This window comes from Numenius arquata, chromosome 1 (assembly GCF_964106895.1).
Source record: "Numenius arquata chromosome 1, bNumArq3.hap1.1, whole genome shotgun sequence".
Taxonomy (NCBI): domain Eukaryota; kingdom Metazoa; phylum Chordata; class Aves; order Charadriiformes; family Scolopacidae; genus Numenius; species Numenius arquata.
In genome coordinates, this window is record NC_133576.1 from 13024187 (window position 1) to 13048687 (window position 24501).

General features: G+C 39.8%; 1 protein-coding gene across 1 annotated transcript in view; it reads right to left on the reverse strand.

Moving 5' to 3' along the window:
• Positions 1–23297, reverse strand: part of SLC22A15 (solute carrier family 22 member 15) — a 34249-nt gene extending 10952 nt beyond the window's left edge. Inside the window, exons 1-6 of the mRNA XM_074150791.1 lie at positions 23211–23297; positions 8801–9013; positions 5561–5693; positions 4405–4569; positions 3255–3384; positions 1141–1356 (exon numbers count right to left, since the gene is read on the reverse strand). Of these exons, the coding sequence (XP_074006892.1) occupies positions 1141–1356; positions 3255–3384; positions 4405–4569; positions 5561–5693; positions 8801–9013; positions 23211–23297 (944 nt within the window). The remainder of the gene's footprint in view (positions 1–1140; positions 1357–3254; positions 3385–4404; positions 4570–5560; positions 5694–8800; positions 9014–23210) is intronic.
• Positions 23298–24501: the final 1204 nt, after the last annotated feature.

Here is a 24501-nt window from a genome sequence, read left to right on the forward strand (position 1 = left end):
AAACTATTCTGTCTCTACACAGACTCTTAAACATAAGAAGAATGTGTATAAACCAGAATAAAGTTAAAATATGATCATGATTATATTATTTGACTTTAGAAATTATGTCTTTATTGTTTTCATCAGGTTTCACTTTAGTCCGTACTTTTCCAATTGTGTGTAAACCCTCTCTCAAACAGTTCAGATAACACTTCTGCCTTCTTTTAATTTCTACACCCTAGTCTAGTCTTATTCATTCTTCAATTCTAATTTTTTACTTTTCTTTTGTAAGCCTAACTGGTTGTTTTATTTACAGAGAGGAAAGGAACAGATCACTTATTCATTCTGCAAGAAATCAGCAACTCTCCTTTAAGGAACAGAAAAATGAACTATTCTACATTAAGCATTTGCAAAATCAAGAGCAAAACAGCTCGTGTTGTCTGCTGACAAAGTAACGCCATTTGCTTTTTTCTTAATCAATATATTTTCCCCAAATATATGCATTATAAAAGCACCTGTATGAACATTAATGCCAGAGGACTCACATACCATGTCATACATAAGGTTTATTTCAAAGTGGCAGCAAAAGACCTCAGGGCTAGCAGAGTTGTCTGAAACAAAATAGTCACTGGAGAGTTAAATTTCTGCTAGTGACTAGAGTTAGTTTCTGCTCCCTGTTCCCATCATGGGTTCCTGCTCCTTACCTCAGCAACTGCTAGCACTGGCAGAAATTTCTCTTAAGAAAACAAACACTCATTAGATGAGGTAGGCCACCCACCTGCTAATGGCCTCCTTACATACAAAAAGAATAATCCATGTGAATGAAAGTAGTGACATATAGCATTGGGCCAGATGAGGACAGCGTGACTAACCTCAGCAGCCTTTGAGGGTCAGAAAGGAGATAGTTCTTAACTATTTTGAGACTCAAAAAGCATGACAGAAATGCAAAGACAAAACACCTCAGAACTAGACTGTAAAAATGGCTTCATATTAGAAAATCCCCAAGGAAATACTATAATACAAGGATCCTTTTTAGGTACAGTGTCCCTAATAATAAAGGCTGAGACTAAGTACAATCTGCAGGATAAGCCAATTCTCAACAATATGTTCTCTCAAAGAGGCAACAGTAGCACAGCTGGGTCTACAATGTATTTCAAATACCAGGTAAACATCATGATCAAGGTGCGTCCCAAGAGAATCTTATATCGGAACAGATCCAAGAAGCTGCCAGCCTCTCTGGAGCTCCTCTCTGACGGGAGTTTTAATGAAAAAGTGCACTTCTGCTTGCGGTTCCTCTTTGCGATGAGGTAGAGGGCATCTTCTGCTTCATTCAGCCGGCCTTGTGAGTAGAGCCAGCGAGGGGACTCTGGAATGAATCTGAAACACACATACACAGACAGCTTTAGGGCTTTTCTCTTCTATGAGGCTGGACCTGTCTCTGGAAATAAGGCTGAAATACATTTCAGTATGACAAAGAATTTTTCAAACAGCCCTGCAAGTATAGAATTCACTTATTAAAACAGATACAAAGCATGTTAAAAAGGAAAGGGAATATAAGTCATATGTAATTTAGATACCAAGAAATTACGGTCAGTATATACATATATACACACAATGCTACAAATTACAACATCATTAGGACTCTCTCTTAGGAGATTCTAGAATTAAGGAAGCATCACATTACTACAAGTAACCAAAGGACGTTTTCGTAAAACTAACTAGTTGTCCTCTGTTCCTCCTTTTCCAACTTTTTCCCCAAATTCTCTCCTATAGATGGGAAGTCAGAGGCTGTGCAAAGGTCATGCTCTTGCTCCCCATGTGCACTGTTCACTTGATAGGTCTATAACTCCAATGCAGCCTAAAAAACAAGTCGTCTTATATTACTTTCAGATTCCCAAAACTAATTTAAACTTTAGCCTTTTGTCAGAAGCTCTAAGATTTTTGCCCCTGACCAGAAGCGACATTTTTCCTTTAAATTTAAAGGAAAGTGATTCTGTGGTTTTATAAAAGAAAAGATCTTAGAAAGGAACATGTTTTCTTCCCCATGATAAAAACAATCTGATTGCTTTAAAATTACCCTGTGCAGAAAATGCTATGTGGGAGAGAGGCAGTGTGAAATTTGAAATAAAAAAAAAAAATCCTTTATTACAGTAAGATAGGCCTCTGAGCACAGCTCTGAAGTCCCACTTCAAAAAAAATTGTACATATCAATCTGAAAAGGTTAATTTTTTTTTTCCCCAAAGGCCCCAAAATGACTTTACATTTCGAAATATCAGTGTCATCTCTGCTTTTCACCTCATGAACAGCCTCTAAGACCTTTCCTTGGAAGGGTGCGTTGACTCTTTAGCAAAGACCTTTATTCCGAAAATTAGTTACTGAAAGTTAAACGGATGTTGGAAGGAAAAAAGCCTTATGTTTAAACAGTGGGTAAAGTTACTTTCTTTTTTCACTTACTGAAGTTTTGCTGTTAGGAAGTATATAAGAGTGCATTGCATCATACAGCTTTCAGTGCTGAAGTCCACAAACAGAACACTCCCGCTGTCTTAAAAAAGAAGCCTTCTTTCTATTCTTTCCTAATCACATTTGAAAAATAAAAAGGAAGCTGCCTATTTTCTCTTTTGCATGTCACCTTTAAGACTGTATGTGCAAGCAATTTTGATGCTGTTCCTTCTGTGTAACCACAATTATAAAAGAAACATCATATCACATAACCACAAAAACATTTATGTATCTTAACGTGTATATATAGTGTGTTGTAGCATACCACACAACAGTCTAGATCATCTACATATGCCAGTTAAAGAACAGAATCACAGAATGGTTAGAGTTGGAACGGACATTGAAGATCATGTAGTTCCAAACCCTTACCACGGGCAGACACTTTCCACTAGACCAGGTTGCTCAAAGCCCCATCCAACCTGGCCTTGAACACTTCCAGGCATGGGATCCGCTTCTACACCACTCTAGAGACTGTTCCCATCTACAGTAACAATGCATATACAGTACAATGTACACTTACACTTTCAAATACTGCAGCACTGCTATTTAAAGGCGGCACAGAATGTGGGATGGTAGAGGTAGAGAGAAACACAGTTACACCATTTCATACCATCCTGAAAAAGCACCTTGACTTAATTGTTTGATTTGTTGGTTGGATTTTGTTTTGTGGGTTTTCTGTTTGTTTCTGGTTTGGTTTTTTTTTGTTTGGTTTTTTTTTCTTTTCTTCTTACTTTTGACATCTTTCCTGATGAAACTCAGTTTGAAAAATAACTTACAGAGAAAGAAGAAAGACGACTGTTCCTTCCAGGTTAACCACGACAGCCAGAGTCCTCCAGGATCGAATGAAGTAGCCTAATAAAGCATACTGGGCAATTCCCATAGCAAAGAATAAGCCACCAATAGATCCTAATATATGATTAAAAACAAAACAAAACATTATCACTCTTTTAAGGAACATTATTAACTCTCAACACATGGGATCAGACAAACTAACACATTAAGAAAGATTCACTCAGCAATACGGGCAAAACCACAGCCATTTGACCAAAGAACATTGTTCCTCACCCATGCAGGGCAGAAGCATTATATCTAATTGCAAAGATCAATACACATCCAAAAAGCACCATTCTACATCCTCTTCACCCAACAAAGCCCCATAAACAATTAAGTCTTGCAATTCCAAATATGTTTTGGCTTTCTATGTGTAAAGATACATACTACAAACCATTGGAAAATGGGTATTTTTAGGATATATAACAGTCATTTGTAGCTCTTGTGATCTCTAAGATACCCTGTTTTAAAACTGTCCCAGCGTAGCGCTTTTGGCACTTGTCACAGACTGGGTAAGTCAGGTGGGAGAGCTGTAATAGTACAATTTATACACACGATATCTGAAGAACAGCTTCAACACTAGCAACCAAGACAGTTAAGATGCCTGTACCTTTTGTTCCAAGTTCTAAGGTTGATTGCCACATAGGACTATTTTTTTTTAACATATAAATAATAGTTGTCTCATCTTCCCATTCTATAAAACCACTTTTGATTTCTTTGAGAACTGCCAGGAATGAAAGAATTTATATTTAGCATACAAACACTAAGCTCTATTTAGCAGAGTCCAAAATTCTGATGGCTAGAGCTCAGCTATCACGAGCCTTGAATAAGTATTTAGCAGTGTAACATTCAGAGGGGATGTTTCAACTGGACCTTTGTCAGCTTGAGTGATACAGGAATCTGAATGGACCCAAGACATCTACAGTGCTTTTCTAAGGCTCATTTTAAACAAAGCAGGGCTCCAAGACTGTGGTCACGCAGATCCTAAAGCAGAATTAAATTTGCAACTGCTACGGCGTTAACTTTGGTGTGTCTCAAGTGTATGCGAGACTGAAATCTATAAATTCTCACAACAAAGACACTGACAAACTTTACCTGCTAATGCCCAGTAGGCAGTACCCACACACTCATTCAGTAGAACAAAGGCCACCAGTGACATCCCACCATTCATCATTCCTACCAAGAAGCGAGAGATGGCAAAGAATTCATATGAAGGTGAGAATCCATTTGCAATGGCAAACAAGATGTCTAGGGCAAAACCTGGAAAACAAAGCAAAAGGTTTCATTTCAGAAGAGTATCTAAAGAAAAACAGAAGCATTTATCAGTATCTTTACTTGATGTTCAGTAGCATTTGTCCTAAGTAATCACAGTCAACAACTACAACACACTGATACAAACCACAGGTTTTGGCAGAAATTTAAGTACCTAAAGTCAATATCATAAAAGGGGTGATATAAAAGGAGCAGTTTCTGATACATAATTTGCAGGATTAACTCTTCAAATTCAATCCAGGCAGACAATTTTTTCCACATACTCAGAACTACTGTTTGGCTCCCGTTAAGATGGCTTGATATTTATCCTCATATGGAATCCACAGATTAAATATATGACCAAATATCTCCCCTCATTCTTGGAAAGTAGTCCACACACACTAAAGAGAAGTGTTACTAGGGGACCGTACATTGGGAGTTTGCACTGAATAGCAGGCCCACCTTTATCTGCTTTAAGTGAGGTTTTTCCTTTACAAAAAAATTCCTTTTTTTTTATCCTACATATTCATCCATTGCCACCCAACTTTATAAATACATACACAAAACATGAGGTTCCAAATGTTGTGCGATCTGGGGACAGTAAAAAATGCTTATGAGCTTTAAAGCACAAAGAGGATCACAAATACATAAAAATTAAATCAACAAATTCCTAGCAGGTTTTAGATGCAAGAACATTGCTAACAAATTACTTGCAAATATTAAGTGCAACCTGTGGAGATCCCATGAGCATGACATGCATGAGTGGAAGCTCTTATGGTACGATTCCTAAATCCAGAACACCTTGATCGAACAGTCAAGTATTAATTTCTTGTCCCTACTTATATTCCTGAGTACACCAGAAAGACAAAAAAATAATAAAAATCATGGTCCATTATTCATTGCTGAGCATCAAGTTCTCAGCAGAAACTAGACTCTTCTCACTGATCTTCAGAGAAATGACACCTCCACTTCATTTATTTTGTTAGATGGCAGTGGTTACCTGTGAGATAGACTTTCTTCCTCCCAAAGCGATCTGAGAGCTGGCCAAAGGAGATTGCTCCAACAAACACACCACTGAAGTAGAAAGAACTGGCAGCACTGACTTTGTATGATGTGTTGCCAATTAAAAACCACTAGATGGAGGGGAAAAAAAAAAAAAAAAAAAGGTAATTAACCAGAATTCAAGCACTTCAACACCTAATAGTTGGAGGGGAATGACACATACTATAAGGAAGATTAAACTTTGCAGAGGTCTCTTAAGCATTACATTCAGTCAGTCATCAGTCACCAAAATACGACTGCTGTCTCCCAGACTCACTAGGTGGTACTAACCAATTGCACAATCCTCCCCAAATCATGCACAGTCTCCGATTCTGAAATCGAGGACAGATCCCTCAGAATATTGCAATTTTTGCAGTCTTCTCCCATTCTCCCTTTTATTGTCTTTTCTCACACAAATCTATTAGCTTAAATAGACTCAGTCCTACCTCTTGACATATGTCGCTATAGTGTAGGCATACTATGCAAAAATAAAATTGTGGTTTATGTTGAAAGATAACCCTGCATATGTTCCTCCTTATGAACTGTCTTGTCACTGAGAAACACTTTGGTAGCATTAGACAGGTTTTCTGGTATTGCAAATACTCATCTTTTTTACAGTCTACTTTGTGTCATTTCCAATTCTTCTCAATTCCAAACCAAAACCTGATCTTCATATGTATGATTCTTGTAGACTTAATGTCTCAGGTTAAACATGACAGGAAATTCTCTCTCTCAGAAAACTGTAGAATGAAAATATGCCATGCTCTGTGTTCGAAAGTTATTTCCTTTTGTATTCTAAGAACTCTACATCTTGTGTTCTTTTCTTTTTCTACTCCTCTTGCATCTTGAGATAACGTTTCCTCTTAGTGACACCCAACTTTTCTTCCTATGCTGGTAAACTGGCGATTACGTCACTATCCCTGCAATAACACTTTAATCTCCTCCTCCTAATCTTCTCTTCCTCTACCAAAACCCCAGTAGATATCCTTTCTAGCAAAGCTTGTATTATTTCAAAGCTCAGTTATAAACTACCTCACCACGAGAGCAGAGCCACGCAATTAAATCTCACCAAGATTAGGGAGCTAGCAAAACAAAATCATTCAGAAGCTCCAAGAACATTACTTGCTTACTATCAGTATATGCTTCATTTTGAATGGTCACTTTAATGGTGAGGTGTTTACTGATACAGTAGGTAATGTGCCCACAAAGTCTCAAGACTGACAAAAGTAAATTTTGTGGTCCATGTGACTACAAATCAGCTTCTGAAGCTTCCCTAGAATTTAAAAACAATTCCCCAAAAATATATTTGTATAATAATAGCATATGAGATTAGTTTTATCTTAAAATAACATGGTCAGATAGTTTTATAAGAGCTACAAGAATCATACCCTAACTTCTGGAGTAAAAATTTAAAAAGCTGCCAACACTGAAGCTCAGCGACACGAGATGCTTTCTGAATCATTCAGAAATTAAGGGATAATTTGGCCGTGAAGCAAAATTTGTTCTGCAAATTAATCTCAACAGCTAAGAAGCCTTTTAAAGGGAACAAGGCTTTTCTCTTCTACATAAAGCATGTTACATACATATGCCTGATATTCATAAATCAAGGTTTTTTTACATCAGAATATTTTGCAGTGTAGATTTGCAATGGTCATGTTATTAGTAAGTGATGCCACAAGATAAGCATAAAAAAATATCCTCCTTAGATGTAGAAAAAGCTTCTTTACACATCAGAAATGAAATTAGAAAGTTACAGATATTTCCCAACTAAGTGTGATATCACTAAAATATTTTTATTTAGCGCATAACTCCACTTCCAAAACCACACATTCACCTAACAAATTTTGAAAAAAACCCCTGAATTTTAACAGTGATAAACAGGAGACGCAATAAGCTTTTATACACATGAGCCTCTACTGAGAAGTATATTAAAGAACTTCAAAGCAGAATCTACACAAGTTGCCTTAGTTTTGTTTGTTCAATTTTGTATTTTTCAAATAAACTTCATTCTTTACCTGCATTTCTTACCCATGCAACTAGAATACATCAGAATCTTTATAGAATTTATGTCCTAAACCACTGCTAGGCTCTAGAAACATGTCTGACTTGTCAAGTTTAAGAGAATAAAAGATTCTTGGATAAATTAAAAAGCAAAAAAAGAAAGAGCCTGGAGAAAGTTTGAAAACCTTGCTAAGCTTTAAATAATGCTTTAAAAATCCACCATCCTTTAGCATTTAAATTTAAATAGTGGCATAAATACTCATATCCTTTTTATTACCAGAACAAGAAGCAATGCCCATTGTACACAACTGCTTGGTACTATTCCAAAGCTGGCAGTTTTTATTAATATGCTCATAACCAATAAAGTTAAGTGCTTTACAGGACTAATTCAAATAGCATTAATGCCTCTGGACAATACCCACGAATTATCAAGGGATACTATACTTGACTGAACTGTACAGCTCTAAATTCAGGTCTTGTAACAGATGCAGTCGTACAGGGCTCTTGCACAGAACAATTTGACATTAACAGATACTGAAGGCCCCAGGAAGGGCAGGGGTTGCACACATCAGCACGGAGTCTGGAATCATTTCCCTAAGGACTGTGGCTAGACCATGAAAGACGACACTTACAAAACACAGAAGCGACACCAATAAAGCTAAAGCTTGTCTTCAGATAGAATGGGAGGGAGTTGCTTTGTTCACCTGACTCCATTGCCCATTCCTTCCCTCATATCTGGAATTGCAAAGACCACAGAAGCCACTTCCTCTCCAGTTCCTCCACTGCTTGCTGACTGCATGATGGATGCAGTACACACATTTGACCTTGGCAAGGGAATCACAAGAGGTGGCCAGAAAGAGCTCAGGTTCCATAAAGGATTTTGAGCACATTAATACAATGAATGTACAAATAATTGTGGATCCAGGCAACAGGATCCAATAACTTCCACGTGGAAAAGGTAGGAAGTTTTGACACAGAACTTCCGTCAAGATCTGCATAACAAAATAAAGCTAGTTTTTGTTGCCAGTAAAGATATGAATAGATTATCTGCTCTCTACCTGGAGGTAGCACCTGTTTCATTTGCTAATCAAAACATGCATTTGCATGGGAGAAAGAAGCAGTACAACCAGTCCCCCACAAGTGACCCAGTAAGATTTACTACTCACACACAAGGCAGCAAAACACGTTTCAGACTTACCTCAGAGACTATTGACGTGAAGTTGCTGCTGAAATGTATGTGCTTATGCACCTCGCTGCCATTGGCAGTGAGAAGCCATTCCCCAAAAGCTCTCTGATCACTCGCTGACTGGTTGCTATGGCTCTGATTAGCTAAGAGCTCTTGGAGATCCCAGTGATAGGGAGGAGTTGCGCCCACCAATGCGATGAGGATGGCTTCAGTGGCAACATAGAGCTGGCATGAAAGAAAAAACACCAAAGATGCTAAACATACACCCAAGCAATGTTTCCTCTGCAGCTGGATCAAATCAGTCTTAAAAAAAAAATAGGAGTATTTTATATTTGCCTTCTATCACTACAAGATGCCCTGTATAGCTCCCATCTGTCAAGTATCACACACTAAAGAACCACAACTTCAACACAAGGGTTCTTGCGCTTTTAATCTGTTGATTATTTGAGAGAAAAGAAGTTCCCCTCCTGACACCATTCTGTGTCAGATGCCCCTAACTCCCACACATAGCAAGTACACCTTCTGGACACATGAAGAGTTGTTAGTAATACTATGGAGACAAAATAAAACTCTTCTTCAATGCAAATATCTTATCCTACTATATCCCCTCCCTCCACCTGTGCTATTCATTTCTCTAATTTTATAGTTGGAATAGATCTCATCCTCACTGTTTGATATGTAATCTTTCCTAGTTTTACCAAAATTAATTCTTTTCTATTTTTTAATCTTCTATGAACCCTTTTACCCCTTAAAAAGAGATAGAGGCTTACATGTGAATGTACATATGCATCTTTATACATCTACACATTTATAAACACACACAAAGTCTAAGTACAGTGGTTAACAGCTAGCATTGTTTAGGAAAGTAATTAAAACTGCTGGAAACAGAGACATTTTAAGGCTTATCTAGAGCTGGGTCACTGCTGCTTGCTCAGAAGAACATTCACAGGCCTCTGCTTTAACAGTATACATTGCAACTCTATCTTAAAACCCAGTGTTTTTACACCTATTTAAACACAGAAGTGCCACAAGACAGTTAAAGTCTTCCAAGACAAAAACAATTGCTGGTAACAACACAAAGACCCCCAGGTCTCAAAATAAAACTGCCTCTTGTCTCAAGCCCTCACTGAGGAACAGTAACTCAAAGCAGTAGCTCCTGCCAAAAAAAAAAAAAAAAAAAAAGAGAAGATCCTGCTGCTTCTCCTGCCTACTGCCTCCATAAAAAACCCTTCAGCCATGCTACTCTATTCCTGAAACCCCGCTTCAGGCACCTCCTGAATACAGTCCTTGCTGTGCTCCCAGCATCTCCTCCGTATGTTCTTGGGAAGAAGGTACCTGCAGGAAATGCATTCTCTCAGAAGGCTGCTACACAAATAACTCTCAAAACTGGGAAGACCATAAAAAGGCACAGAAGAAGTTTGGGGATCTCTGAATTCTGATGCAATCAACACCAGGTAATCCTACTCTGTTCTGTACAACAGCTGAGCAGTTGGAGTTAGACCCAGATCTAAATGAGAATTACTACTAAATTAACAAAGACCCCTGAGTTATTACCCGAAAGCATTTTCTTTCCATCAGCTCCTTTTTGCATTCTACATGATAAACTTCTGTAATGGCAGGAGGTAAATATTTCAAAAAAATTGTTTCTATTTTTGAATATAAAATTATTGAATATGGAAAGGAATTCGTAAGAAAACCCACAATATCTTAACTATGTTATTATTTAAGCTAAAGAACAACTTTTAGATAGACAACAATGAAAAGTAAAAAGACCTCATCTGTGAAAGAAAGCAATGACTAAGACTACACGGGGAAAGAGGTGTTAAAAAGCTGAATGGCCATGTTGCTAGGGATGTTTGGATATGGTACTCTCAAGAACAGTTTGAAATTACTGAGAAATGAGAATTAGAGGTCATGATCTGTGGTACATCCCTGTACTTTGACTTGCTCAGACAATTCTGTGTCAGGACTAAGTGATAACACCCTTGCTTTTGTCTTGTGAAATAAACATATTTTTGAAGTAGTTCGGGAAATGAAATCCTCAAGGCATTTGGTTTAGAGAAAAAAAGCATAATGCTTTTCATTTCTGCTCTAGATGAAACCCACCCCAGCTACAGAAAGCTAAATCAAAAAAATAAGTGATTGCAGGCACACAAAGAAACACTACAGATATTTTTTCAATAAAAAAAAATATTCAGACTTAAGCATCCTAGTGGCTACAGTAAGCAAGGCTACAACAAAGACAGAAACCCTTTCAATTGATCTGTTGAATCAGAACAATGTATGAAGAGGGAGACATGTTTTGTTGTTATCAAATAGTATTGTTCTATATTCAAGTTCACTGGAGTCACTGCTGTAACAAGACTGTTCTTCCTAGTGATCATCTTCCTTACACTTTGGGTAACAGGTATGGTAAACCCTTCTTATTTCATTGCAAAAATAAAACATAACCAAACACCGCAAAACACTCCCCCAAAATTCATTTACACTTCTGAAGACCAGAAACATTTTCTAGAAGTGATCTTAAACATGACAAAGTAAACTCCAAACTTGAAGAAATCCAGAATACAGTTTCACATTCAAATAAAAGTCATGAGTTTCTGTTAACAAATCTGGAGATTTCCCCCCTTAAGAATTCTAAACATTTGGACTTAGCAATAACATAGTTGTGTAGACTACTGATCAATATAAAGCGCTATCAAACCAGAACAGAAATATTATGTAACAATTGTAAGGTATAAAATGGCTACATTATTTGCACCATGGCAAATAAAGCCTTTCATTTTTCATTTATTCTATAACCCATATAGTACAAGTCAAGGCAAATCTGTCATTTAATGTATACCTTTTATTCAGAAAACATTTTAATTGGTTGTACATGGATGTTAACAGTTCCCCACCGAATTTCCTGCACTCATCTGTATTAAGATGAAAACCAAGCACAGGGGAGGAGGCAGCAGCTCATGGTCACTGATGATGATATGCTGAGAGTTTTGTTAGTTTGGCTTAAGTTTCTCCTGTTTATATTCTCTGTAGGTAAAGATTTTATAGTCATCTAGATTAGAAATCCATGGCATAAGGAGATTTATTAAAAGGCAACACCGTAATAACCTGTAAACTTTCACTTTCTCTGCTAGGTAGAAGGAATTTTAGATAGCCATTTCATTAACACGTTTTCAAATTAACTTAAAATTAACTTTTTAAAAATAATATTAAAATAAATGCCTGGAATGTCTTGACCAGCTTTCTTGGTGTCCATCTGAATAACAAATTACTTCCAAGAAAAATGTAGAATCTTTCATAAGATTAGCAAGGGAGAGGGAGGAAGAACTTAAATAGCTTCATTTGTGTACAATGAAAATATATATACAAAAATAATTTAGAAACTCTTTTAGACCTCATAGCTTACCCATTATGAAACACAAATGAAAAACAAAAGCAAGACTTATATTCTACTAAGAAGCATTTTCAGCCTTGTTAATCAGCTCATTAGCAATTCACAACCATATCTGCTCATTCTAGACAACTATCAGCTGAAGCATTCACTGCTGAACAAAATAATGAGCAGGCCACTAACTTCTGACCTTTCAAATACAGAAACATTAAAACTGTACCTTGAGGAAAGGCAGAAATCAAGGAAGAGTAACGAAAGACCTTCCTCTGATAGAAGCCTACAATGAAGAGATGGTTACATTTTAGGATTAGAGTCGTTTCTCCTGAACCCATGATAAGCAGCTGAAATGCTGGAGGGCCACCTTATTTTTCAAAGTCTAATGATCTCATCTGCTCTTCGTTAACTTCAAGAGGGTGATTTGCCTTCAAATTCACATGATTCCCCTCCCCCCCATAACTTCTTTGTGCAGAAAAGCCCTAAAACATCTTTCTGCTGCAAAATTATTATCTGCTGCTAACAAAACGTTCTTTTAGCAAAGTATCTACCCCCTCTTGGTAGCACAGTAAGAGAGAACGCCATAAGACACAAGGAAAGGCTATTTTGTAGTTACAAAGTGAAGAATCACCATGTGCAGAAAAACACAATGTAATCTCTCAGACACTTAACAACCCCATCCCCACTCTGATAGGAAATATTCCCCATGAAGAACATAACCACTGTTGATTATTACCTGTACGACAATGCAGTGGAAAGAGCTTAGGGTTTCTGTAGAGAAACTGAGAAAACCTACCCAATTTATAGTTTTTCAACCTCAAAATGTAGGCCTCCAGAATCCACAAAAAAAAAAATTCCAAAGTCTGTCCAAGCCCATACATAGCTTTATTCTAGAATTCTTTAACATCTACATTGAAATCTAATACCGTACAGCAAACCACAACTCTGAGCCTTGTTTCCTATGGGTTTGTGGAAAATGTCCCCTTCACTTCCCCTTCTTTTGTTCCAAACATCCAAACACACACACACATCAACTCTGTTTCATGCTCAGTATCCTTCTCAGGGGCAATGGCAGCAGTAGGGGTTTGGTGCTCCTTCTGCTCAGACTGGCCAGGCAGCTCACTTGCCAATTAGTCAGGTAACTGCTGCCACCAAAGTGCACATGCGCAGACAAGGCCCACATTACTTCCCGCCAGTACAGGTAAGTATTTGAGTCTCAAGATCAAATAACTTCATTGTACAAGTCTTCTGCAAAGACAGTCCAAAGAGTAACCAACTCCTGTGTACATACCTTTGCCTGCCAGGGCCATGGGAACACTGCACACACCTTGTACCTGTACTCCTGCCTACGTAACGACAACAAAACCGGTTATAGCATTGGTGATAGGACTGCAGGATACATACTTAGGCTCCCACCTCCTCAGCTCAATTTTGTAGTCTACCACCAAAAAATGCATCTACCCTGTTTTTGCCAACGTACAGAATTGATCTCTACCAGCAAAGTTTTGTGAAGTACTTTCAGCTCTGCGCTTTTGTTACTATTGCCATTCTAGAGATCCAGTGATTCTAGGTAGATTTATACCATTTGAGGTTTCTCAGTCATTGTCAAGGAACCAAAGACAGAGGGTATGTCAGAGTCTGCTTGTAACTGGAGAGTAAAACAGAGGGAGGAATGCAGATGGTGACAAAGGAAAGTCAAAACAAAGTTCCACAAAGGTTTCTCCAAGAACAAAACAATATTCTTCACACAACAAGATCACACATTAAATTGTGCCAATAGCATGAGATTTCTCTACCTCTTCACCTCTTCCACCACCTTATTCTCCCAAATACCAGAATACACAAATAAGAAAACTCACCATCAAAAGACAGGTTGCTATGACTTCCTGCAAGTTGGATTTCTCCACAGTGCTAAAGATAAAGATAATGAGTTTGCTGTTAAGAAGTCAGCTGTCAGTCTTATACTGAAGCAAAATCTTGCAAGACAATTATCTATATGGTTTGTTCTGGGACAGATAAAACAATTTACAGGATTGAAAAGAGCTCAATAGGATTCTACTGCTGTGGTATACCAGTCTCTTGAATAAGTTAACACCTAGTGTGCTACCTACCACAGAAATATTAAAAATTACCAGAAATACACTTTTTTCTTCAAAATAACATAGGAGGTACAGGCAATGCACATGGTACTAAGGAGACCTGGAATTTACTTGAGGGAAGCTGGTGCTACAATGCTTCTGGCATGTTACAAAGTAACACCACCTGGGAAAATCCTCACAGCCTTGCCCTTCAAAGCATCAAGATCCTCTACAGAAAACTAACAGAAGTTTTACTATTTAAACTTTAAATAGTTTAAACAGCACAGCATTTAAACAGCACAGCAGCTGACTGTATGCTGGGTGACTGAAAACATGAGTCCAGAACTGCTTCAGGCAGTTTAGCAGAAAGCATTTGCATTGTTGTATTATGCTGGATTACACGCAACAACCCTTAAGAAAGGGCAAACATATCTAGCATGGACTCATACACTGTATCTCAGAGGGCCAGGACTGGACCTGCCACTGCTACGACTGGATCACCTTGAGCAAGGGAAATAAAGTCACCCTCACATCATAGGCTGACAGGCCTCTGAACAGGAATAAGGAAGTTGGAAGCATTATTTTTCTGCCTTTAAAAACAAAAGGCAGAAAGAAAGCTTAGGTGCCTTATTAAAACATCTACATGTAAACTCTCAGTCCCTCTCTGCCAAAAATGCTCACACACCACAAACTTAGAGAACCAAGCCAATAAACAAGAACCAAAATTATGAAAAAAAAAACCAAACCACTATAAACACTACCTCTGCTTGAACAGGAATATTCGAGAAAGTTAAATTACATTAATGTGCAATCAAGTGCCAAGACTCCTCAGTTGAACACCAGCTATACAGTTTCATTAATATCATGTCAGAATTGCCACTCCACTCTTCTTATGTAAAGAAGTACTTCTAAGAGAAGAAAGCAAAAAAGTAACACAAGTTCCTGTACCAGTTTACAGACAGACTACAAATCATCCCAGGACTGAACTGTCTTAATGGCACTGTAGGGTAACATGAAGAAAAAGGTCAGCAACTGCTGCTAAAAAATAGTAGGAATTGTAGGCTGACAAGTATCAGGCAGAGTTTAGTCCTGTTTCCACAAGCATAATCATTCTTATGTCAGCATTTCATCTTTGTCCCTCTTTCTCTCCACATCTACCAGCCTGTTTTGGCTATCAACACATCTGAGTCTCAACCAGTGCCATAAGAGATTTAAGTTCTAACTTTAGCACGCTGGTTTGGGACACCACCAAAGAATAGTGGGTGAGTATCTTGGTGTCACAGAGAGTCCCAATAAGAGCACATTCTTGGGTGTGCCTGGACTTCCTTGCTACCAAATGACTAAAGCATTTAACTTGGTAAAAAGATGCAATAAAAGCATACACTGATTACTTCAGAAGTTTCTGCTATTTAAGTATCCAGACTAAAAGACATGGCTGACATTTGTATGAGCTGCTTTCATTCACTTATTCATTTTAAGGACTTGCCTGAGGATAACCAATTGGATCTACTTGTGTTTGGGGTTTTTAAAAATACTGCTATTTCAGAGCAACATGATGCTCCAGAACTGAAAGAACAACTTTTCCCAATTTTGTGGTAGAACTTACTAAACCAGTGATTTTAAACGTTATAGCCAAGAGGCCTCAGAAGTCCCTGAATTGCATCTTAAAGTTCTGGGGAAAATAATTAAGAAACACAAAGTTATCAGCACTCTTAAATTTACTGCACAAGGATTTAACATCTTCAGTGGGAAGTCTATAATGTGATTGAAGAACTCTAGTCTTTATATATTTTTAAAACACCAGTAACTCAACAGCATATCACAAACAAAAAGGTGGAATAAGCTACATATACAATTCTCTTCAGCTTCCTTTACCTGAGGATCTCAAAAGCTTCCTTGTGCCTTTCAAGGCAAATTCTTAACACCCTTTCCCCCCAAGCCCACCAGGATTAGGAAAATGACCAGGTGAACAACATATAACCAGGTTAAGTCCCAAACTTAGCCAGAGATCATATTGTAAACAGACACTACTGCTCCAGAGGGACCCCAGTCCCACCAGACTTACACTGGCAAAGAGCAAGCAGAGATTTTACATAATGCAAACAATGCACATGAAGCACTACATTACCTATAAATAGAAGTAGTTATATTAACTACTCCAGTTTAAAAAAAAAAAAACCAACAAAAAACCATTTGAGAGCACAAAACTTTATTTGGGTCAGAAATAAAGAGCAACAATCATGTTGGAAACAATTATTCTGAGTTCAGTTACACATCTACCAGCTTCATCACCTGAGAGAAAAGGAAATTAGGTCTCTAAAATGGAGGAAGTAGCAGTGAGGAGAGCCCTGATGGTGTGGCTTGCTAGTGGAAAAACATAGCTAATTTATTACCTACAAAACATGGCAAGTTAGAGACTGTGTGTACACATGGGCAAGGAAGAAGGAAAGGGAGATAATGTGTCATAACACAAATATTTTTAATCCATAGTCTTTGCTATCCAGTAGAATTACACCTGTTAACTCCCAGACTCATCTTCTGAGGGTGCTCAGAGGACAGATTGGCTAATCACTTGTTTCAACAGAGTTTGCCAGGCTGAAAGTCTTCTTGATTAATAGGAGAAGATGGGATTGCTTCAGCTCTCACTGAATCCAAATACCATCCCACTGTACAAAATATTTATGTAACAATAACTTTATTGTTAATAATCTGAAAACATCTCCCCATATAAGATAGAGTGCATTGACAGTGCCTCCCAGGCACCTTACATTCCCAGTTGTTAAAAAAACATTACAAAAGCAAGGCATTCAGCCACAGCAAGAGTAAACAGCCCCAGAGCAAGTTCCTTCTGACAACTTCAGCCTTTCCACAGCATGTAGCCTTCACTTTTTGTTTAAAAAGTTTGATTTTTTTTTTTTTTTTTTAAACAGGCAGAACAATCTGCCTCCTTCCCTCTGTTGCTAGGCCTTCAGAACGTCTACTTCTCTGTGCTTCTCTCAAAACTCATGCTTCTTGCTATGCCCACCAGCAAAAATCCTGCTAAAGGTCTTTATAACAGCACATTGAACAGACAAGTCCAGGACCAAACTTCACAGAAACTGTAGTCAGCCTTGTAAGTTAAATTGTGAAAGTCGACTAGATGTGTTTATATGTACACACAGAGCATGTGGTTTCAAGTGTCAGAGTGAATGTAGTTATCATTACAATGGCAAGAAGACCTGGCAATTCTGAATGACATGTGGAACCACCTAAATATGAGCTCAATTACACGTGCTTTGCAGTTCAGATGCAGCTGAAGGGAAGGTCTCAAAGCTACAGCTCATGTTTCTTCTATACCTCAAGCTTGCTCTGACCATACTTTTCCCCAAGCATAAATTTAAAGCTTAACCGTCTGGATGATGCACTGGTTTGGATTAAGACACAATGTAATTTTGAGGGAAGATGGAAACATAGGCAGCTGATAAAGTACTCATCACTCCCCTCCACTCAGGATTATTTTTGAAAAAACAATAGCAAGTTAGCTATTTAAAATTAATCTGCAAGGAAATAGTTATTAGAATTTGGACTTCTGTATTATACCTGAGATTTAAGGACCCCACTGCTAAGGAAACATGTCACAACTCAGCATTGTTATTTCAGGTTTTCTGCAGAATGTAGAGTAATGTCTTCATCAGCTACATTCACGTTTTTAAGGTTATAACTATAATATCAGAAAAGATAAGTGACTGTTTCTTTCAAGAAACAGTTAAGAATCCAAAAGAAGCAATTACAGAAAGACAGACCACATTGAGTCTTGACTATATTCCTGATTCTTCTGGCAGATGTTTTATTTACAGAAGGCCACTAAAGGACCAAGGAGTCTTAGTTAGCATGAAATATAATACATGACCAAAGAAATACCTTTTTTCCTTAAAAGATTTTACCCACACACAATTGGATCAAATGGTAGGATTGGTTTTCACTTAGAAGTTCCACCAGATTTCAGCTAGAATTATTCTTAGCTAAACAAGTAGCAGCATATCTTTCAGCGTGAATAGTTTACATACTTATGCCCACCTAGTTTATTTTTCTTTCCAAGCAGGAATAAACTATACCAGAACAAGGAATTACATTCAGTGACAACTACTTTAAAAGCCTTCATCACTTCTACAAGGAAAGCAACACCATCCTTGAGCACAAGCATTTCTGAGTAAGATACAATGCATGAAAAGATGTGGGAATAAGAAGCTTACTTCAAGAAATAAAAATTTGGGCCCCTACTTTTTATGTTTGTATTCATGCCACATTTGAAACCACCCCTCCGCGTAAGTGGTTGCACATGTTTGACATACATTCTGCAGCTGCTTTCTTGAGAGTCACAGGGACTTAAAACTCTTTCTTTTCCCATAGACATAAAGAAGAAAAAAACCAAATAACTAAGTAATAAAGAGAAGGAAAGTCACTCAGCAATTCTGTAAATCCTTTTTGTATCTGCCACCTTGCTTACATACCTTATGGATACATATAGTTAAACTATGTCTAAGTTACAGTGCAAGTAACTTTGGATAAACAGCATACCTGTCATGAAGCCCCTGGAACGCCTTCAGCACTCAATGCTAGCAATTGTAATGCAATAGCCACCTTTTTCCTTCATTTTAAGTTGTTTATTACCTTTCAGATTTGTTTTGCACTTGCTTTTCAGTTAAAGTCCTAATAGTACACCTCATCAAGCTGTCCAATTTATGATCAATTCTGGCTAGTTCAAAGAACAGCTTAATAGACTCAAGCAAACCTAAGTATTAAAAGAAGATTCACCGACAAAGTATTTCATTACTGTCATTACAACTGGAGTGATGTCTCATGCCATTAAAGAGGGAGAATGACATACGAAGAAGCAGAGTTAAACAAGGCTATGTATGAGATCATATCTGTGTCCTATCTGAAGACAGACACTACTCCTTTTGAATTATTTCTAAAGATTTGAGATGAGCCTGCCTTACTTAAGCCACATGTCCCAGAATCTGCTTTCCCTCAAAATATTTGTGCAGATGGGCTGGTTAACGAGCTGCTTTCTGCATTGGGATAGTCTAATGATAGAAGTCATACATGAGCTTGCTGCTAACAACAAAGAGGTGTTAGCAGCACCACTAGTTACAGCTGCCTTTGCCATAAAACAATTATTCAAGGAACTTGATGTTACCATCTTAACTGTTTTTTCACTTTCCCTTCAGTTAGCACTAAGTCCCTAAGACGGAGGGAAACACCACCATTGGTAATTATCCACACTGCTGTGCAATGCACATAACGCAACTTTAGGCAAAGCCTTTTTCAGCTGTGCAGACAAGACCTCCCTTTTAAACTCTAACATGTTTTAAAAAGCCTTTTAATAGAGATATAGTAGGAACATACTTCCATTCTCAGATTTCTGCAGGTTCAGTTTGGGCTTGGACAATCCTGTAGCTCAGATTCGCTTGCAAATGCAAAACTCTTTCAACCATGTATGTTGAGTCACAAGAGAACAAGAAACTTTTTTTTTTTTAATTTATTTTTAATACGCTTGTATGCTGATCAAGATACAAGATTCTGTCTGGTGTTGCTACACACACTTACCCGGAGACACCATTCTTTAATAATGCTTCAATACAATTTCTTCAAAAGGTAGTGAGCACCCTTCTAGTATTCAATAGGTGTCAAGCAATTACTTTTAGTTCAAAAGTCAAGTCCTAAGTATTATAAGAGTTAAGGGTTCCCTTTATTCCGCCCTCACTCTCTTAAAGTTACACTGAAAATGCAAGACTAATCCAGCCTCAAATTCACATCATTAGTTTATCCCCACATTCTTCAGATAAGTTTAGTCTTTGGATAATTTCATAGATTTTGGAAAAAAATGTTTCTCTACATTAGCTGTTGTCACTCCAATTATAAAGTTAGCAACCACTGCTACAGAAAATTCCTTGAAGTCTTTCAAAGTTCTATTAAGTTGGTAGTGAATAAGCCAGGCATACCTTAATACAGTAACAGCTCAACAAGTTAATGAATAACAGCAGCAGGTGGCAGACGAATAATACAAATCAGTGAAGAAGATGAAAGCAGCAGCCCACAAAACTTAATCTAGTTTTATGCTGATAACATGCAAAAACTTTTTTCCCATTACAAGCAACCTGGAGGGGCTTTGCCAGACTGTCAGTAAGCTCATCCCACAGGTTGAGTACCAGTTCGCTCAAGCCCACATGAAAATTGACTATCATGTGGAAAGTCTCACCCATAAGGAAATGTTTGGTACAACGTGCCTCAAAGAAGTTCTGTGAGCAAAACTATGTTTCTAATTAGAATTCAGATACCAGATATGTTGGCATATCAGTAAGTTTATAAGGTAGAAGTAGTTAACTGTAGAAATTTATATGAGAAGAAAAACACTAAGATGAGGGAAAATACCTATGAAGTATGGAACTCAAGAGCTCCGAAACATGCAGATGTGAAAAAGCACAAAAGCCTACAAGGAAAGCAAGAACATCTGCTGGGAATCTTAGGGGGCAGGGAATGTAGAGAGTTTAAACTCAGTATATTAGCATAAGAGATGCAGGGAATTGACACAGCAAAGACAAAAACAGTTTTCACCTCTGTGGTATTCTTCCCTTTAAGAATGTAGAAATATTTTATACCAATAGGCCAACATGAAAATACAAGCCAGCTGAGGGAGCACATGGGAAAGAACAGGGAAAAAAAAGCAATAAAATGGAATAATCAGTCCATAGCAGAGCCAGTGACATAGTCTAGCAGGAGTTCTCATTCTGCAGCCAGATGCTACACCTAATCCACTAAGGAAGCCCACGGTTACCTAAATCTACATCACACACACCAGACACATTACTTACCTTTGGGTCCATCCTCCAAGGACTGACAATAAACCAGACAAAAGACTAACAGCAATCATAGCATCTGCCTTCAATCTTGCTCTTGCACATCCCAGTGACACATTATGTAACTTGGCACCAATAAAGGAACACAGAAAGCAATCAACCACCCAAGCAGGAAGCAGTTGTATAAGTCCAAACCTATTCACGGATTGAAAGACAACAAGCTTCATATCTAAATCCCTTACAAACTCCTGCGCCTGCATGATTTGAAGCAAAGAAAACATATCAGTCAGGGGATGATGCCCATTGGTAAAGTTCAAGAATTAAAGATAACCCGAGAAGAAAAAGCAGACCTACTACCTTTTTTTCCTTCAGTTATTCTGAATTAGTTCAAGAATTCGTAAAGACATTTCTGCTAACTTCTCCCATGAGAAATGCAAGTTAATCCATTAAAAACAAAACAAACAAATGCATTACAGAACAGCTGACCCATACTATTTAAAACTTTGAGAGTACAGAGCACTTGTCATGGTTGCAGTTCATTCCAGAACATGAGCAGCACTGGAAGAAAAAATAACTATTGCTTCCTCACCCCCTAATCTTCAGTGAGCATACCAGCTTTCTAGCCAGTCAGCCAGTAAAACAAACTCTAAGCAATGTATAATTTTATAGGATTAATCAGGTAGGTCAGTAAAAAAAAAAAAAAAAAAAAAAGAGAGAGAGAGAAAAAGAGAAAAACAGTACAAGGAAAGAGACAAAAGAGACACCTACAAAGCTTTTGCTGTTCATCATCATAGCTTTGCAACCAAATACAGAGTTCTCAAGTCTGACAAGACTGGGCATCTGAATTTTCTCTGGTCCTCTTATAAAGCTTCTTAATACTTCTGTTGGGCCCCTAGCCGCCAGGAGAAGACATTTTCAGACTCACAGCTCATGACTGGAAGTTCTTGATTACTACAAAATACTGGTCACAGAGGCAAGGGAACACTTAAGTTCCCCTCTTTCCTCCTGTAGTTGGTAAGTTTCCACAGGGGCATCATTTGTCAGCCTAGCTGAATTCACTAAAATTGAGTTTTTTGAAGAGTTAGCATGGAGTAAGCCAAACCTGTCAGATTCAAACTATACTTTATGCCTAGGCCCGACTGAAGGTGCGCATATTATCCTCATCTCCATTCCACACCCCCTAGGAACAGGCACAAAGATGAAGGAAACCCAGAAGTAAAGATGACAAACACGGTTGTAGAGCACATCACCTGGTCATACAGTCTCCGAATGATGTTATAGCCCTCCACTGTTACTTTGGACTCCATTTTTATCACGGAACTTAAAAGAGTTCCAGTTTTGTATCTCACAGAATAGAAACCTGAGTACCCAAAACCTAGAGCCTCATCCAAATACCTAATACAGAGTCACTGACCTTACATTTTAAGAGATAAGTCAAGGCAAATCAAAGTACCATAAGCAGTCATAGGCCTATTGGCTAGTTAGATGACAGTTTCTGCACACAGATTTATCAGTGATCACCTGTAGCTTTTCAAACATTTCCACCACAAGCCACACACAACCTAGAAGTCACTAGCCTAGGCCACTTACTCTAGATTGTGTAGGATTCCCATTAGCGTCTCTGACAGAAGTTGCTGACTTCCAGTCCAGCCCATAGAAATCTCCATTTAATTTCACTTCAACCAGGCCTTCACCTGGCAAGCTGCATGCTCCCAATTCGCTCACAGGGCGACCGACACACGGCATAACTCCTCAGGCAGCGTGGCACAGACAGCATCAGTCATTTACCCCAATTTCACCCTGTAGAAATTCACCCTGCCTGTGGGCAGAGGTCACCTTTGCCCCAGGAGCACAGCAGGCTAAATCCAGAGCAGAAGACCAGTTACCGCCACCAGCAGCCCCTCAGCAGAAGGCCTCCAGCACCAACCTTTACACCAGGCAGAGCTTGCCACAGGCACGTCCACCCAACCACCGGCGAAGGCAACTGCCCACACCACCCACGCCGTGCAGCTTGGGGCAGCCCGCTCCCCACCACTGCCTCCCCCACGGGCCAGCCCAGGGCGCCGCACCATTCCCCGGGGAACGGAGAGAGAAGGGCAGGGGAGGCGGCCTCTCACCTGGAGGAGCACAGCCAGCAGGACGCACAGGTACATCTGGTAGGGGCCCATCTGCCCCACCAGCGGGAACGCTTCCTCCACCTCCATCCCGCTCCCCGCAGCCCCGACGAGCCGCCGCCGAGCAGCGCATCCCCGGCTCGGGGCGGGGCGCGGAGCAACGGCCGGGCCCTCGCGGAGGAGGTGGAGGGAAGGGCGAGAGGCGCCAGGCGGCGCTCATGCGCAGGCGCCGGGGAGAGCCGCTGGGAGGCCGCCCGCCTCCTTCCTTCGGCGCCCGCCAGGGAAGCGGAAGCGCAGCGTTTGCCGTTACAGGCGTTAGCGCACGCGCACCTTCCTAATTTAAATGGAGGGGGAGGGAGGGAAGGGATGCTGTGAGAGGTGCGTGAGGGAAAACGTGTGACAGCACTGCTGGGGGGGAAGGAAGGGGGAGGGCTGTGGGGTCTCTGAGGGGTTGCGTGAAGTGGGGTGTCTGAGAGGGGTCTGCGAAGGGTGCCTGAGGGGGGGTGAGGGCGTGTGGGAGGTCTGCGAGGGGTGTGGGGTCTGCGAGGGGGTTTGTGAGGGGATGTGTGGGGTCTGCGAGGGGTCGGAGGGCATGTGGGGTCTGTGAGGGGTCTGAGGGGGTGTGGGAGGGGATCTGTCGGGGGTCTGTGAAGGGTCTCGGGCTGTAGGGTTTGTGAGTGGGTCTCTGAGGGGTCTGAGGGGGTGTGGGATGTCAGAGAGGGGTCTGTGAAGGATGCCTGAGGGAGTGTGAGGGTGTGTGGGAGGTCTGGGAGGGGATCTGTGAGGGGTCTGCAGGGGTGTGGGGTCTGCGAGGGGGTTTGTGGGGGGATGTGTGGGGTCTGTGAGGGGTCTGATGGAGTTTTTGAGGGGGGTCTGTGGGGAGTCTGAGGGGGTTTGTGAGGGAATGTGTGGAGTCTGCAAGGGGTGTGTGAGGGGTCTGGGGGGGTGTAGGGTTTGTGAGGAGGTTTGTGAGGGGATCTGTGGGGTCTGCAAGGGGTGTGTGAGGGGTCTGAGGGGGTGTAGGGTTTGTGAGGGGGTCTGTGAGGGATCTGGGGGGGTGTGGGAGGTCTGCAAGGGATGCATGAAGTGCTGTGTGAGGGGGTGTGGGAGGGGTGTCGGGGAGGCAGTGTGGAGGTGCCAGAGCGGCTGGGTCACTTACATCAAGCAGGCGCAGGACTGGGGAGGTGGGTGCTAGGCAGAGGGTGTTGGTGTTCCTTGTGAGGTCATAGTTGTTTGGAAGGGGAGAAGGAAAGAGGCATTACCCCTGGACCTTTGGTTAGACCATGCCAGTGCT